Source organism: Cajanus cajan, chromosome 2, assembly GCF_000230855.2.
Source record: "Cajanus cajan strain Asha chromosome 2, NIPB_CcT2T_4, whole genome shotgun sequence".
Lineage (NCBI taxonomy): Eukaryota > Viridiplantae > Streptophyta > Magnoliopsida > Fabales > Fabaceae > Cajanus > Cajanus cajan.
The window spans coordinates 40,768,389-40,784,229 of NC_138518.1; the positions used below are offsets into that span (position 1 = coordinate 40,768,389).

General features: G+C 37.3%; 2 protein-coding genes across 3 annotated transcripts; one reads left to right on the plus strand and one right to left on the minus strand.

The window, feature by feature from the left end:
- The first annotated feature begins 1,182 nt into the window (after window positions 1-1,182).
- LOC109812444 (uncharacterized) lies at window positions 1,183-6,640 on the plus strand. Of its 2 annotated transcripts, XM_029274212.2 has the most exons (5): window positions 1,183-1,600; window positions 2,011-2,828; window positions 2,930-3,028; window positions 4,099-4,125; window positions 6,408-6,640. In XM_029274212.2, exons 1-3 carry the CDS (start codon window positions 1,522-1,524, stop codon window positions 3,020-3,022), a joined length of 990 nt encoding a protein of 329 aa, XP_029130045.1. In that variant the 5' UTR covers window positions 1,183-1,521; the 3' UTR covers window positions 3,023-3,028; window positions 4,099-4,125; window positions 6,408-6,640. The 2 variants fall into 2 exon arrangements, with proteins under 2 accessions (XP_029130045.1, XP_020231998.1); XM_020376409.3 differs by lacking the exon at window positions 4,099-4,125 and having other exon boundaries at window positions 1,186-1,600.
- Window positions 3,594-11,153, minus strand: LOC145954904 (uncharacterized). The gene is made up of 4 exons (XM_083069591.1): window positions 10,953-11,153; window positions 10,626-10,736; window positions 10,263-10,511; window positions 3,594-3,701 (listed from the first exon to the last, which is right to left on the minus strand). The coding sequence occupies exons 1-4, from the start codon at window positions 11,151-11,153 to the stop codon at window positions 3,594-3,596; spliced, it is 669 nt and encodes a 222-aa protein (XP_082925717.1).
- Between the last annotated feature and the right edge of the window lie 4,688 nt (window positions 11,154-15,841).

The following is a 15,841-nucleotide window of genomic DNA, read 5'->3' on the forward strand; positions in this document are numbered from 1 at the left end:
GGACTAGTATAGCTATGAATATTTGGGTGAATTCTATTTAGAACGACATGATATTACAAAAAATTATTATTATTTATCCAGACATTATTGTTTTTTTTTATTTTTATATTTGACTCTTTTTAAATTTGAATGTATGAAATTTTTTTTGAATTCTTATCTTATGTAAAAAATTTATGAAATTCTGCAAAGTTCACAAAGTCCCGCAGAATCCATTAAAATCCTAACTTAAAAGTCTTGCATAATCCATTAAAATCCTGATTGAAAGTCTTGTGGAATCCTACAAAATCTTAAAAGTCATGAAAATTTTGCAAAGTCTTTTAAAATTCACATGACTTTTTTCAACTAAAAAAGTCTTTTAAAATCCTAATCCAATACACTCCCCGAATATTTTACTTCTAAGATTTTAAAACTATTTAATGTTACAAATACATCATTAACCTACAAGTAGAAAATTATAATTTAAGGAAGTTAATAAAAAAAAAGTGATAAAAATAAATCTAGATGATTTAAAGCGAAGAAACCTTAATTAAATTTTTTAAAAAATTAAATGTCATAATTTAAACTAAAATATTTAATAATAGCATTAATGATACTTTCCATTTTGTATCCTATAATTGTAGAAAGTATAAATTTTACTATCAGTCCATCAAAAATTATTTTAAATAATTTTTGATAGATTTATAATAAAATAAAAATATTATATATAAATTTTAATAAAGTTATTATGAAAATAAAAAGATTAAAAAGAAAAAGAAATATTAATGTAATTTAAAAAATTTTCAAGTAACCTTATGAAATGTGAGTAAATGTTATGGCAATTTAATTTAACATTAAACTACCTAATCTAGTAGTTTTTTTTAAGGTATAAAATATTGATTTATATTGAAAATAATAATTAACCCCTATTCATACTAACTATGCTTCTTGACATTATAAGTTCTGTCATGAAATATGGAGCATCGATCTAACACTTCAAATATAATTTTTGTTCATATTAAAATAATATTTAATTAATAAAATTTATATTTAAATAATATTTGACTAATAAAAATGAAGTTGAAATTGCCCAAATACATGTCTAAGAATGAAAAAACCCTCCATCCAAAGCATGAGAGTAAATATAAAGTGTATTCTCTTCTCAAGACAAGACATACACAAGCCGCTTCCCACTTGTGCTATGTCGGTAACTACTCTATTCTAGTACTCTTCACACAATACATTATGATATACCTTCACTCTGCATTTGTTTGTACGTCACAGAATCCAAGTGTCAGCAACCAGCGAAGGATATCTCTTTCCACTGACCCATCATTTACATATTAATCAACAAATTTTCAAACACAAGGTCTCTCTCTCTTCATTCACCTTTCCTTCTTCTTCCACCTACTTCTCCTTTTCAGCAACAACAGGTCTATATCTTATCTTGGGGTTGCCCACTCCAAAAAAGTAAGAGAGAGAAAGAGAAGGGACAGCACCCACCATTTGTGGCTGCCCTCTATTTTATAGTCCCTAGCCTCAATCATGCCATCAGGTGCTAAGAAGAGGAAAGCAGCCAAGAAAAAGAAGGAAAAGGAATCCCCTTCAACCACCATCCCTCAAGGTACTTTCTGTTCTACTGTGCACTGCTCAACTTTATGCATGCAAAGTTTTTTCCTTTTTCAAAATTTGATTTGTTTTTGGTCCTTTTGGGCAGATGGGTGTCTGTTAATTGTCCTCTTTTGTTGCATTTAGTTTGATTGTGGTTTTTGTGGATTATGCCTCTTGCAAGTCCCTCTCATTCAAAAGAGATTAGATTTTACTGTTGTAATTCTAAATGATTCAGAGACTGGTTGGATACAATCTGCTTTTTAGAGCTACTGTACCTTTTTTTTTTTTTAAACTACTGAAAGTTCTTGTATCAAAAAAATTCTTAATTACACGATTCTGTTTTGGTTTTGGGGGAGGGAGGGTGATTGGGGTTGGTTGATTGGCAATTGTTGTGAAACTGATTGATTCAATGATTAATGCTAGGGAGTGATGAGTTGAAGTCCCAAGATGAGAAAGGAAGTGATGGTGGTGAGGGTGGTTCACCTTCACATGGTGACCATGATCTTGCATTCAATGAAGATGTGGAGGAGGAGGACCCTTCAGGTGCTCAACCATCAGATGCTGCTTCCAAGGACTTGGAAGAAGTCCCTGGTGATACTAAGAGTGATGAAAGTGAAAGAGGAAAAGAAGGTGTTGTTCTGATAGAGTCGGATGTGAAATCTGAGGAGGGTTTTGGGAGCAAAGATGGGAGTGTTGGGCATGTTGAGTCTGCCAAGGAATCTGATATTGGAAATGGGAATGGGAACGGGAACTCTGGCAGTTCAAGTGATGAAAGCGGAACTGTGAAGAACTCAAAGGATGAATCTCATAATTCTGTAAATGAGACAGTTAAATTTAACGAGTTGGTTAAATCCATGGAGTCTTTGCACGCCAAAATGACATCAACTACTCAAAACGTTACGGTTGAGGAGACCGGTGATTTGGTTGTGGAATCTTCTGCTGATCCAGTTAAAGCAGTGGTTTCTGTACCTGAGGTGCAAGATATTGATAATAAAAATGCTTTATTAGAGAAAACAATGGATTCTCAAGTAGAAGCAACTGATCTTGCTGTGGAGGAAAATGAGGATAAAGAACATCCCTCTTCTGATCAGAATGTTAGAACATTAAATTTGGAGGAACCTAAGCCAAGGGAATTTGACAATGAAGTATCAGCATCAGTGTCTCATAGTCCTATCCCTGAATCTAGAATTGGTGCAGAACATGTTAAAGATTCTGACACAGCAGAATGCTCTGAAAATAAGGTTTTTGCATTTTTCTCATGCCTATGCAGCCTAGTATTGATGATTTTTTGTTGACAATTGCTTTAAATTTGTTTGTCTTTTCTTAATCAATCAATATGCAGCCTAGTATTGCATCAACTCCACATGTGGTGCAAAAGACCTCCTGGTTGAGTTGCTGTGGACTGTTTGAAGCTCTGTCAGGCTCCAACCGATAAGTTCAGGTTGGGAATTATTTTGTCTTGGAAAATTTTATTTGTTTGAGGCTTAAATATTCTGCCAACTTCAAAAGTTTTATTTTCCATTCCTCATGTCTGTTTGCAATTGTTTAAGTTGCTTACCTTGTTACATTGTGACTAACTGGTCAGGTTTTCTTCCATTTTTGATTTTTAGGTTTTCAAAGAGAAGTTTGTTCATTTTATTGTATTCACCAATATTTCTCAGTTGATTATGGTCTTTTTTCTTGTCATCTTTTATTTTCTGTTTTCATGTGTGATGTGTATTCTGGTTTTTATGGGTATGTGTTTCATCCATGAATGGAATATACAATGACAAAATTCGGAGATAACATACTTGTGCAGTTGTGCCCACTGAAAATCAATATTAGAAAATGAGAGTTAATCAAAATGTATTTAGGAATGGGATGAATTATTTAAAATTTAATATAGGCTTGAAATAAAGGTATAAGCTCGAGACTCTCAAAACAGTCTTGTAATAAAATTTAATTTCAAGATTGAGTTTGAAGTCGGTGTAGATCATGTTTTACAACAGTTGGTCAATGATATTTTGTCATAGTTTAAGAGTGTAAACCTTAGAGTAAGATGGATTGAAAATGACCTCTTTTATTCTTAATCCGTTTATAGAGGCATTATTTATGCTCTGGACGAGATTAAGTGCCTGTCAAATTCAATTAACAAGAAAATTGAAATTGTGATTTTTTTTAAGGCTATCACTGATAAATTGTGTTTGGTGAAATGAAATCAATACTTTGAATCAGGAATTCTTTTATAATTTCTCTTGATTGCTGAAAACTGAAATATGCATAATTGTTGCTTTGTTGGTTCTAATATTCAGTCTTTTGTCCTCTTATGCTTTTTACTTGAGGTTTACGGCATGAGCTGTGAACACTAGCATAACCTTGATAACTCTCTTGTTAATGGGAGTACACACAGCCACACAAACACATGAATGGAATTGATCACACCATTGCAACTTTGCGTCATCCTTTTTCTTTCCAGCTTTTCCAGTCTTAGTTTTTTGTTCTGTCCAAATTGTGCTTTAATTCTTGTTGCAGATAAGCTTATGAGGAGAGGATTCATAGGTAATTAAAAACATGAAGTTGTTTGGGGGCGATGATTGATTTGTAAGGATTTGCATGGAATTTCAAAAAATGACAAAATACATCATTTCATTTGTTCATCTTTGGTGTTCTAAAACACGTATCATAGTCAACTATGTATTACCATAGTCAACTATGAATAAACATAATTGACTATTTAACAATTATAATCAATTATATATTGTTTATATTCATTTATTTTTTAAATAAATAATTTAAAATAAAAATAATTAGCCTAAATTGTACTTTTGGTTCTCCTATAAAATCAAATTTGCAATTTTGGTTCCTTTATTTTTAATTTTGCAATTTTAGTTACCAAATTTTATAAAATTTGCAATTTTAGTCTCTTTGTTGAATATTCATATGTTAATAGTTAAAATTGTAATATTGGACATGACATATTAGGTAAATGACATGACATTTAATACTTAGGTTTATTGTACTTTTAGTTTTCATTTTTATCTTATAAAAATGGTAAAATGGATGAAAATTGGTATAAAAATGAGAAGTAAAAGTACAATTTATCCTAAATATTAATTGTCAAGCCATCTACCAAATGTCAAATCATGCATAATGTTACAATTTCATTGATCAACGAATGAATATTTAACTAGGAGACCAAAATTGCATATTTTATAAATAGGGTACTAAACTTGCTGAATTAAAAATTGGAAGACCAAAACTATGGATTTGATATTATAAGGAGATCAAATGATCAATTTAGCCAAGTAAATTATTATAATATAATAATAATATTTTTATTTTTAAAGTTAAATAAAAGATATATATTTATAATTATCATATTTAAATTTAATTATTTTTTTAAAAAAAATATTGTTTAAAATTATAATTTCCTTCTATTTCCATCCTACCAAACAACTATAATTTTCATTCTATTTCTTATCTATTCCCTTCAAATCATTTATCACCTATTGCCTTCAAATCCTTTCCCTCTTCCAAACAAAGCATTAGTGTTTGTGAAATTGAAGATCTTTTGTTTGCTATAAATGTATTTTAAAAGAAAATTTTGTTTTTTATGTTATCAATACTTTTTTTTTTTAATCCATCAGAATTACAATGACGACACCAGAGTTCAAATTTTAAACTTTGTGCATGCTACTTCAACTTCTCACCATGTTATTGGTACTTGTTGGCTTCATGTAGCATAATATTTGAGATTCCTGCAAAATTATTTTACTTTCTCATTATTTATTTTGTTCTTGATTTGCTAATGTTTTCTTGTGTTTAAAATTTTCCCGGAATTAATTTCCTACTTAGGCACTAAAATTCATGAGTTGCTTTGAATTAGCTTGATGTATGTATGCCAGTTAGTTGCCATATCAATAGCAAACTATAGCACAAAAACAATTCCTTTGCTATGTGCTAAAAAGTTAATACAGAAATCTGCCTTTATTTTTTATGTAAAAGGACCAACAAGGACTCAGCTAAAAGGACAATTTGTTTTTAATACATTTAACAAAATTAGGACTCTACTTAAAAAATATATATGAATCCTAGTAACCATTGGAATATGAATGATGGAATTTGAGTTTAATCAATACAAATAGACCGTATCACTGGGAGGGCATGCCTAATGGCCTATTATTCTTAATTTTATGTGTATAATTGATATATATTCTCTCCATTTTGTCCTGGCTGATATGATTCTTGTAACACAAGTATGAATAGATATCCATAACTATTTCATTTCCCTTTTTCTAATGTATAAGTGTGTTGTAGAATGAGTGTATGATTCTGGCTCTTTCACCATCTGCAGCAAGTTTTTCTGATTTAAATTTTAGTAGTCAGATACTTTTGGTCATCCATATATTCCTTCTCAGCTGATGATGCAAATATTCCTTCCCAGCTTACATATTTTGAATTAAAGAAGCAATTTATTCACAGAAGAATTTATTTATGGAATTCCCCTAACAACTTATTATTCTAATTCAATCTTACTTTACATTTGTAGTATGATTGAGTAACCTAACTGGGACTCTCAATTGAGAATTTTTTTTTTTCAACGAAATATTTATTATTATTTTAAGCATCTTGGTGGAGTGAATTTAAGAATTGAGACGGCAGATTTTCTAGGTTTCAAGAATCAGACAGCCTATTCAGATTACATATTGTTTGGATATACTGTATCCATCGTTTTATGAATTGTCTTTACACTTTATATAATTCTGATATTGGGGTTGCATCAGAATACATTTTGAAATCTATATTTTGTTGACAAAGTTGGCCATTTACTTCTCTTGCAGATATACAAGAACGAGGATCTCATCTATGGATCAAACTTGTGAAAACTTAGGAGTTCGGTCAGAAAATTTTGTGATATTTTAATGTAGATGTGTTGTTAAGATTTTCCAAAGAATAATGGGCAGAGACCCAACTATATAATTCATGAGGTTTATTAAAGGTTTGTTGTTGTAAGTTGTTGTATTAGCAACATTTTCATCTGAATATACCCGAGTCTTAAAAACTTTTCAAACTACATTTTTGTCAGTATGCAATTATTATTCCTTAGTTCTGCTTAATGTAACTCTGAAACTTCTTTGTGAAGATTTAATGTTGATCATATTATGAAAATGAGCTAGTTTAATTTGAGCATGGAATCAACTTGGGATAAAAGTAATATATAATTTGCATCCTTGGTTGGTCTTCTCACTCAAGTTGTGTCTGCTTGGGTTTTGTATTGACCTTTTGCCTCCTTTATTGTACCCAAGAAAAAAAGACCCTTCATTTTTTATAACACATTTCATTAGAGTATGGTATGATAATTTAATAGAAAATAAGGATGGAATTAACTAGCAAGATCAGATTGTGCATCATGGAAATTTTATTTTTGACCTCAGAATTGAACCAATTTGTCTCTGAACTTTCAATAATCAAAGTAGAAATGAGTGTGTGGTTGTGCTTGTTTTTTCACTTGTCTTATTTCGCATGGCATGTGGTGCCATGTGAGATGGCTCAACTCTTTAAATTTCCTAACACTCATGTGACAAAGCAACAAAGTTGTGTTTGTTTTATGTGGGTTAGGTTTTTATTTTTTTTTGTATAAAAAAAAAACTTGAAAAATTTGCCATGTTACAAACCAACATGAATTGTGTCTGCATCTAGGACAACTCGTTATTTATTTTTCAGAAGACTTGTTAATATTAGTTGATAAATTAAATAAGTAGAATGTTTTTACCAAGAGTTATTTAGAGAGATTAGAGCAATTAGAAGATTTGTTTTTGGTTCATAGATATATTCTACCGGTGTTTTAAAATTGATAATGATTAATCTATTTTTATGAAGTATATTTTTGTTGATAAGATATTATTTTAATATAAATTAAAATTAAACCTTAGAGTATCAAGTTGATCCTTAAAAGATGTTATTAATATTTAGAATTAAATAAATAGTTTTGTTTGTACAGTTAATTTATCCTAATGTTATTTTTATATATATATTTTTTAATTTGAAATAGGATTTTAGTATAAACAAAACATTATGCTCTTTTCCTTTTTCCTATTTACTATATGATATGATAACAAGACTATAAATTACTTTTCCTCTAAGCAACACCCCTCCACACCACATATTTGCTATGTTTTAATTTTGCTACATAAAACCTCTCTTCTCTGTTTCTCCTTACTTCTTCCTACTTTCAACTCTTTTCTCAAGAAATTCAAGACAATAATGTGATGACGGTAGTTCTAGGAATAGAGATTATTCGAAGAACTTACGGATTTAGGGATTTCAAAGATGAATCCGAAGAATTGTATATCAAAATAGAGAAAAAGATTACAAGAAGATTATTTTCAAAAGATTAAATAGTGGTGCATTGCACCAACTGACTAAAACAACCAACAACACAAAATTGAAAAATCCTAACAGAATTATGAAAATTAAACTGATTATCAAAATTAATTTGATTGGCTGCCACGTGGCTTCCTTATTAACTTCCTACATCAATTCCCCTGCCTTCAAAAAATCCTTGACCTCAAGCATTAAAATCTGGATACTTCTTCTTCAAGTCAAAGAAGAACTCCCAAGTCGCATCTTCTATTAACTGGTGCTTCCACTTGACTAACACCTTGGTGACAGCTTTGTTGCCTCTCTTGACAGTTGTTCTATCCAGAATTCTCTCTGTAACGACCCACCCTAGGCCGTCACATCTAGAACCAACCAAAGATAAATAATATATATAAAAGAAAATAGAATAAGAGTCAGCTACACTAGAGTGTAAATATACAATAGCATATAAATTGTTTCCAAAATATATAACATAATCTTTTATAACAGAGTCATCATCCTCAGTAAAGTTATACAGTAATCCAAAAAGATAATGTAATTACAATGTCATGAAAACATCAAAATAAGACACCCTAGGTGCTGGTCAAGCTCTAAACCTAGCCACTTCTCAAAGCAGCTATCCAAAAGACTCCTTGCTATCCCAAAGCCTCATACCTGATCTGCTCCCTCACATAGTGAGATCATCACAGTCCACATCATGAAAATATAAGGGTTAGCACATATAAAACCACCCATAGTACATCATAATAAAATATCATTAAACAGATATTTATCCACAGTATTTATCCAGACTAACAAGTCATTTTCAAGCTAAATATAGACGAACCCAAAATATAATGTATACACGTCCATGCCAATGTATACATATTTTATGATAATAAAATAATCCATAACCAATGTATACAATCCATACCATATGTATACATATTCCACATCCAAAACAAAGTCACACCACTGTATAATTCATGATGTAACCAACACATCCAAACCAAATGTTGGCCTCAACACCATCCAAACCAAGTGTTGATACGGTGAAACATGTCATCAACCCATGTCCCACACCTAACCTCTCATGAAAAATATACAGTTGGATTACGTCGTCACGTAACCCTGGTGAGGCCACCTCAACCATCGGTATGACTCGGCCTAGACCCATACCGGTAGCAAATAGAATACTTAGAGGAATACTTCAGAATCCACCTAACATCTGAAGTGGTTTATCATATAATCTTTGGAAAAGTTCCACATTGGAATCCTCACCATGGGATTCCCAAATTCCATATTTTTCCAAAGATTATATCTTGATCTCACCAAGAGATCTATCCATACCATAACCTTACTCCTTTAAGTCCTATTTACTTTTCCAAACCACATACACATAGCATATTCCATAATTAAACATAACCATAACCATGCCAATTTGTCAATATAATAATAATATAATTAATTAAATATTTAAAACAACCATCAATTGATCCAAATTATACTATGTGAAATGAAAATCTCCACATAAAGTAGCATATTAAAATTATACTATTCCTATCATGTTCATATGTACTAGATTAATTTTATAAGCACTACCCTTACTTGGATAAACCTGAACTGAAATTCGGGCAGAACCTCCTCCTCTCTTTTCCTTAGATAAGAACCGAAACTCGGGCAGAATCTCCACCTCTCTCCTTAAACAAGGACCGAAACTCGGGCAGAATCTCCTCCTCTCCCTCCTCTTTTCTCTCCCCTGGCAGAACCTCCTCTACTGGATTCCTCTTTCTCTCTCCTCTTTTCTTTTCTCCTTCTCTCTCTTTCTTTCTCTCTCTCTCTCTCCTCTTTCTCTCTCTAGGATTCTCTTCTCTCCAGTTATAATTTTTCACCCCCCTACCTCCTATTTATAGGCAACTTGAGTTACCCGGAACGGCCGTACTGAATTCGGAACGCCCCGTTCCGAATCCTTCATATGTACACAAATTTTTGAACTGGAACAGACCGTTCTAAATTTGGAACGGCCCGTTCCCAAAAAGCAGAACGGCCCGTTCTAAAATCAGAACGGCCCGTTCTGAGACTCATCCAGAACGACCCGTTCTCCTTCTAGAACGACCTGTTCTCCCTCCAGAACGACCCGTTCCAAAACCAGAACGTCCCGTTCTCCTTTTGGAACGGCCCGTTCTGGGCCCGTTCTCAATCTTTAAACTTAGTTTCTTTTTGGTGCTTGGAACGGCCCATTCCGCTTTCGGAACAGCTCGTTCCGAGTTACCCAAACACCCTCTATCTTTAAGAAAATTTACGAAAATGCCCTTGATAAAAAAATTGGGTATTACACTCTCAAGTTCTTTGCCTCCCATAACATCATCAAAATTTGTAGGAAGGGAACTTGAAACTGGTGTTTCACCCACATGCCTTTTAAGCTGTGACACATGAAAAATATCATGGATTTTAGACCCCATTGGAAGCTTCATCTTGTAAGCTACAACTCCAATCTTATCTTCGATCAGAAATGGCCCAAAGTACTTAGGTGCTAGTTTGGCATTAGGTCTGAATGCTACTGAAATCTGCTTGTATGGATGGAGCTTGACATACACAAAATCACCAATTTCATAGGATCTATCACTTCTCTTCTTATCTGCCAATTACTTCATTCTTTCTTGAGCCTTTTTCATGTGAAACTTTACTAACTTTAATGCCTCCTGTTGTTTCTGCAAACTTCTATCAATTACTTCCACCTTTGACTCCCCTAGTAAATAAGGAAGGTAAATTGGAGGAGGTTGGCCAAACATAACTTCATAAGGACTCCACTGTATGGAAGTATGATGGTTGGTATTGTACCACCATTATGCTAGAGGAAGCCATTGAGACCACTCATGAGGAGTATCACAACACATACATCTCAAGAATGTCTACAAACATCTATTCACAACCTCGGATTGACCATCAGTTTGGGGATGCTAAGCTGAGGAGAGTTGTAACTGAACCCTTTGAAGTGACATCAAGTCTTTCCAGAATTGACTGACAAATATAGGGTCTCTGTCACTGGTTATGGAGTCTGGAAAACCATGTAACTTGAACACATTGTCCAAGAAAGATTGAGCAACTTCAATAGCAGTGTAGGGATGTTTTAGGGACATGAAGTGGGCAGCCTTGCTTAATTTATCCACTACCACATAGATCACTTGTTTTCCCTTGGAATTTGGCAGTCCTTCAATAAAATCCATGGTGTCGCCACCCGCCGAAACGGACGTTGGCATTCGCGACGATGGTAGGACTCTTTTTTAAAAGTTTTGGAAAATGTTGGATTGTTAGGGCGACTTATTCTCAAACTGAGACCTCATCGGACTAACAATACTTATTAAATGATTCTCACCAATCTATGTTAATCCCAAACGGAACCCTCCATGGATTAGCGGTTTTCGTAAAAAGAAGGGTTCTTGGAGCCGCCACCAATATTTTACTCAAAACATTGGAAAAAGATATAAGGCAATTGATTTTCGTAAATCAACTTTGGCCATTACAACCAGAGTCGGGTAAGGGAGTCGGTTACGTGCGAGGAAGGTGTTAGCACCCCACAACGCCCCTTTTGGGTTCCCTATGACGAATTATTTCATAAATAATAGTATAAAGTTACTAAATTACCCCTTTTTATTAGAAACGATTATAGATAAAATATTTACATGATGAAAGCTCTAAACATGTAATGCAACAATCAAAAATCAATAAAAGCAGTAAAAGAAAGGATTTAGAAAGAAACCTCCGAAGCGGGCTTTTATATATATATGAACAACGTTAGGAGGCTTTTTGGCGCTCCTTCCCACTACACGTCCGCTCGCTCCTTTCCCCTAAAGACAAAATTTTTACTATGGAAATCAAAGAGATTTCCCTTCGACTTGTTCGAATCTCAAGCTAATGGCTCGTGACTCAAGAACTTCGTCGGATCGACTCCCGGGGAGATATCTAGGGCAGAGAAGAGCTCAAAAACCCAAGAGTACTCAGCAGGAGGGTTGAGGAATCAGTCAAAAGTGTGGAAGGACGTGCCAATGACGTCCTATTTATAGGATTGAGGCGCAATACGGCCTGGGGGGTCAATACGGCCCGTACTGGGTTTTTGAACTACAGTACGGCCGTATTGAATTTGGTACGGCCGTACTGAAGTTCAAAATCTTCAGTACGGCCGTATTGAGTTCAGTACGGCCGTATTGCAGTTCAAATGGCTCAGTACGGCCGTACTGAACCTCTAGGAGGGTGTATTGAGCTCCAATCCTTGCACACCCTTATTTTAAGCTATTCTAAGACTTCTAGACCTACAAAGAATCATCCTAGGGTCTTCCAGGAGTCCTTCCGGCTGACTTTCCTTCGGTCTTTGAGAGTCTTTGAGCTTTATTTCCGACCCGGACAATTTTAGGGGTCTACAGCTGCCCCCCCCTTTACTTAGTCGAACGGCTTTTTGGTGTACCGGTTGACAAGTAAAGGAGTTGACCCAATTGTCCGGGGAGTAAGCCACCCTTCCAACTTGTAGTGTCTTCAGGTGGGAAAACTGTCGAGTAGCCTCTCCAGGTTGAGTATTAGTCGTCGCCTCTCCAGGCTCGTTGCATACCTTGGTGTTTCTGACAACCTCGGTAGCTGCATACCTCCGTGTTTCTGACGACGTCGGTAGCTGAGTATTAGTCGTCGCCTCTCCAGGCTCGTTGCATACCTTGGTGTTTCTGACAACCTCGGTAGCTGCATACCTCCGTGTTTCTGACGACGTCGGTAGCTGAGTATTAGTCGTCGCCTCTCCAGGCTCGTTGCATACTTTGGTGTTTCTGACAACCTCGGTAGCTGCATACCTCCGTGTTTCTGACGACGGGGTAGCTGAGTATTAGTCGTCGCCTCTCCAGGCTCGTTGCATACCTTGGTGTTTCTGACAACCTCGGTAGCTGCATACCTCCGTGTTTTTGACGACGTCGGTAGCTGAGTATTAGTCGTCGCCTCTCCAGGCTCGTTGCATACCTTGGTGTTTCTGACAACCTCGGTAGCTGCATACCTCCGTGTTTCTCACGACGTCGGTAGCTGAGTATTAGTCGTCGCCTCTCCAGGCTCGTTGCATACTTCGGTGTTTCTGACAACCTCGGTAGCTGCATACCTCCGTGTTTCTGACGACGGGGTAGCTGAGTATTAGTCGTCGCCTCTCCAGGCTCGTTGCATACCTTGGTGTTTCTGACAACCTTGGTAGCTGCATACCTCCGTGTTTTTGACGACGTCGGTAGCTGAGTATTAGTCGTCGCCTCTCCAGGCTCGTTGCATACTTCGGTGTTTCTGACAACCTCAGTAGCGGGAGTTTGCCCTCTCCAGGGTTGCATACCTCCGTGCTTCTGGTCACTTTGGTAGCGTGAGTTTGCCCTCTCCAGGGATTTGAGATGATTTTGTCTCCACAGTCCACGATGCTGCTTCGACGGTAGTTTTTGATTTTTGTGCCGCTGAGGGCTGGATAACGCAGGGATCCGTCTAGGGGATGTGCAGTTACTCATAGGTTCTTGTGTCCCAACTTTCCATTGCGTAGTTGGTGCCCACTGGGGAAATTCTGATTCCTTGGGGATGTAGACACGAAGATGCTCTTTCTGGGGTGAGCGGTGCCTTATGATTGGCTGACGTCCTTTCGACGTTGGTGGAGTATCCCGGTTATCCTTGTTCGGGTGACTCTTTTTGATTTTTCTGGTTTTGTTGCCTCTGTGTAGGCTGTTATCCGCTGGGGGATTCTATCGTATTGATCTTGATTGGCCTCTTCTGTTAGGCAGATTATCTTGACGCTCGGTGTGTATCTGAATACCGAATTCCGCTTGGGGAATGGGTATTAATCTTTTTGGATTTTCTCTTTTTGAAGGAGTGCCTCTGAGTAGGCGAATGGGAATTGAGGATCTTGTGTATCCCAGAGTATTATTTAGAAAGCCTCTGCAGGCTTAGCTTCACTCGTCGCTTGAGTTGGAAAGCCATCTTCCACTGAGGAAGTCTGAGTTCTTTGACTTGGATGTTTTCGTTTGGATGATCATGCTTCCATTAGGGAATCTGGCTGATCTTGCTCTGATAGCTTTCACTGAGAATTCGGCCTAAGAGTGCAAGCTGAGATGTCTCTGGGGAGTATTATTTCGGCAAGCCTCTCCAGGCTCAGTTATTCTGTATGATTGTTTGATTTTCTAAATTTTGCCCTTTTTTTTTTGTCGATTTTTGGCTTTTTCTGTACAGAAATTGAAATGCTAAAGAGCTTTGAATTCAAAGTGGAGAATTTCATTAAATGAAATTGGATTTGTACAATGAAAAGTGGGGCACAGCCCGATCCATCAAATAAACAAAAAGTAAGAAAAAGAGGCCGGTCTTCACTCCTCTGCCGGCAGATCCTGTGGAGGGTCTGGGAAGCGACGATGCAGCCAGACTGACAGGCTGTCAAAATCCTGTCTGAGGGCGTCGATACTGTGCTGCGCCATGTCGAATCGAGTGTCGATGCTCTGTTGCAACGCATCGAAACGAGCATCGAAGTAGGCCCTGTCCTGCTGTGAGGTGTCGGCCTCTGGCTGCGGGTCCACATCACCTGGGAGCTCGATGTTCTCGAAGAGCTCGCTGAAGGTGTCGTGTGTGGTCGCTCGTACAAATTTCCTCCCTGCCCTGGCAATGATCTTCATGTTGATCAGGGTGGCAGCATTGATGGGCTTGGGCGCCAACTCCCCTGCATCTATGCCATCGGGGCACCCCCAAGTCTCGACGAGTCGTGAAAGGAGTGTGGAGACCATGATGTATCCTCGCCGAGCGTGGCTACCCTCTCTTGTCCCCAGATTCTTTATGTGCTCGAGGAAAAAGAATCCGGGGTTGGCCCTCTATCCGGTGACCATGCAATAAAGAGCCAGCAGATCCTGTCGCGTCACTGACTCGGGGCTCTTCGGTCTGGCATGGATGGAGCCGGTGATCAGCTTGTGGCAGATCCGTAGCGCCGTCGGGAGCCGAGTACCCTTCACTCCGGCGTGGTAGTCCATCTGACCCGTGAGCTCTCTCCACATCTCGTTCGTGGTCAGATTATCGGGGCATTCGCAGATGGCGTCCCGATACTCCAGCTGATCAGCTCGCTGAAAGAAGCCAGCCTGGACGTTGAATTCGTCCAGTGTCAGGGAGCGGTATCCTCCCCTCATCCAAAAATCCACTGAGTAGACTGTCGCGCCGAAGCTGTTCGTCGACTCAGTGACGCCGACGGTAGCCAGAAACTCCTTCGTCGCAGTCGGGAAGATCTGAGGGTGGGGATCAAAGAGGAATCCCCATCCTATGGCGTTGATGTAGCCTCGGACCTCATCCTCCCATTCCATCGCCCGGAGAATGGTGAATTCGAGCACCCTTGACGGCTGGAATATGAATGACTCAAGGAGCTCCAGCCTCTCTTGATGTCGCGCGGTCATTTCGAGTTGCGCGGGGACCCTGTGCCTCTTTCTTGATGACTCGGCCATTTCTCGGAATTGGGGGGGAGCTCAGACTCACTCACAGACAAAGTATGCAGAGGGATGAGAATGCTGTGCAGAATGAGAGGGGGAAGGGGCGCTCTTATAGACAAAAGTAAGTCAGTACGGCCCGTATTGAATTCAGTACGGCCGTACTGACCTTTCTGTTAACGTTCAAAAGGGGAGACCAATACGGGCCGTATTGAATTCAATACTCCCGTATTGGTGTGTACGTTATGGCCAGTACGGGCGTATTCAACTCAGTACGCCCGTACTGGGTTAAAAATATGTTCTTAACCCTAATTTTAATACGGGCCGTACCGAATTGGATACGGCCGTATTGATTTTTTTTTTAATAAACAGAGAATAAGTGATCTTCCAGTACACCTATCATCTGCATGCATGTATGCGGTATGATGAACCTAATTCTATTTGATTTATTTTTTCAAAAG

Coding starts and splice junctions, on each gene's coding strand:
- LOC109812444 (XM_029274212.2), top strand. CDS start 1,522: ATGCCATCAGGTGCTAAGAAGAGGAAAGCAGCCAAGAAAAAGAAGGAA. Junction 1,601..2,010: donor TTCAACCACCATCCCTCAAG/GTACTTTCTGTT, acceptor GATTAATGCTAG/GGAGTGATGAGTTGAAGTCC. Junction 2,829..2,929: donor CAGAATGCTCTGAAAATAAG/GTTTTTGCATTT, acceptor ATCAATATGCAG/CCTAGTATTGCATCAACTCC.
- LOC145954904 (XM_083069591.1), bottom strand. CDS start 11,153: ATGGATTTTATTGAAGGACTGCCAAATTCCAAGGGAAAACAAGTGATC. Junction 10,737..10,952: donor GTGACAGAGACCCTATATTT/GTCAGTCAATTC, acceptor ACTTCCATACAG/TGGAGTCCTTATGAAGTTAT. Junction 10,512..10,625: donor GTTTGCAGAAACAACAGGAG/GCATTAAAGTTA, acceptor GTGTATGTCAAG/CTCCATCCATACAAGCAGAT.